Source organism: Rhincodon typus, chromosome 11 (genome assembly GCF_021869965.1).
Source record: "Rhincodon typus isolate 14 chromosome 11, sRhiTyp1.1, whole genome shotgun sequence".
NCBI classification, from domain to species: Eukaryota; Metazoa; Chordata; class Chondrichthyes; order Orectolobiformes; family Rhincodontidae; genus Rhincodon; species Rhincodon typus.
Window position 1 is genome coordinate 70,242,297 of NC_063342.1, and position 1,722 is coordinate 70,244,018.

Below are 1,722 nucleotides of genomic sequence, written 5' to 3' on the forward strand. Positions count from 1 at the left end.
AGAGGGGCAGGAAAGCTGACGTTTCGGGTCAGGACCCTTCTTCAGAACAATCCGAAACGTCAGCTTTCCTGTTCCTCTGATGCTGCCTGGCCTGCTGTGTTCCTCCAGCTCCACGCTTTTATCTGACTCCAGCATCTGCAGTTCTTGCCAACTCATTGACAAAACATGTCGTTTTTCAGTAATATTCAAAATTGAATGTACTTACAGAGCACTTACCTAGGGACTTCTGGATTTACTTGACAATAAAAACTCCTCTCCAATCAAACAAGTTTACTGATGCCGCAACTAAATTATATATTCATTCTGTTTGCCAAAGTAAATAAATTCTTGTTTACTAAGTACTAACGAGACATGAACCCATCCCAGAATGACCACACAAACTGCTCATTAATCATACTGTTCCTGCCTAGCTCTTACCTGGTCCATGGAGGGGCAAGCTATAATCTGCAGATCCTCACCACTAAAATCCTCCTGTAATACTCCATGCAGCTTTTGGAATGTCTGTTGAATGTTACTCTAAAGAAAGAAAATAAACACTGTCTAAAGAACAGAGGATCGGCCAAGGATGCTCCGGTATCATGGCTAACTGGAACATGTTATATTTGTAAAATCCAGCAGCAACACATTTAGTCTGGGCACCATATTAAAGTACGGCTCCTGTGAGCTGCCTGAGTGGCTCCTGCCTTATTTTAAACCGCATCAGAACAAATCATACCACAAAGGAACTAGAGCTGCACACAAACGCAATATTCCCACATCTTAAAAATGAATCTCGAACACGGTCAAAATGCAGCCTGGGCATTAAAATTTGGCTCATGACTGTCCAACTTCAGGTCCTGAGAACCTGTAATAAGTTGAATTTTATTTTGTTTTATTCATTCACAGGATGAGGGCGTCGCTGGCTAGGCAGCATTTATTGCCCAGAGGGCAGTTAAGAGTCAACCACATTGCTGTAGGTATGGAGTCACATGTAGGCCAGACCAGGTAAGGATGGCAGTTTCCTTCCCTAAAGGACATTAGTGAACCAGATGGGTTTTTCCAACAATCGACAGTAGATTCATGGTCATCATTAGACTCTTAATTCCAGATATTTATTGAATTCAAATTCCACCATCTGCAGTGGTGGGTTTCGAACCCAGTTCCCCAGAACGTTATCTGGGTCTCTGGATTGACAGTCCAGCGATAATACCACTAGGCCATTGCCTCCTCCCACAGTTTGAGAATAATTTACTGTAACATCTCTGCTCAACTTTCAATTCAACTTTCTTCTCTCAATAATATGGAAGAAGCCTGGAACTGGACTGGCTATAATGGTGATCTCTGAACAAAGGTGGCTCCCTACCATAACCTGCAGCAATTTTTGGCATTGCCAGTGTGGGGGCTGGCCCCCGGTAACACCTGAAAGTCTGGAATGTTTAATTTCATTGACATGCTTTAGTTAAAGGAAAGGAACCTTGTGACTGCATTTCGATTAACAGCTCACTAGGTTGAACCTACCTTCACCCATGTTTATATAGTGCCTTTAATGTAGTGAAATCCCCCAGGGCGCTCTGCAGCACCAGACAAAACATCAAACAAAATAACCAAAACAAGGAGAACTATCCCCTTTCAGACTCGGTGATGCAAAATTTTAAACTAAAATTCCCAAAAAGAAGTTAAATCATCTTTCATCAGATGAGAAGTGAGCTATGACAGACTGTGTAGAATTAGCTCAATATATGA

General features: G+C 42.1%; 1 protein-coding gene across 1 annotated transcript in view; it reads right to left on the reverse strand.

The window, feature by feature from the left end:
* The window catches only part of cog3 (component of oligomeric golgi complex 3), a 77,265-nt gene that overhangs the window by 4,977 nt on the left and 70,566 nt on the right, over positions 1–1,722 (reverse strand). The window contains exon 19 of the mRNA XM_048602538.1: positions 418–516. Coding sequence (XP_048458495.1) covers positions 418–516 — 99 coding nt within the window. The remainder of the gene's footprint in view (positions 1–417; positions 517–1,722) is intronic.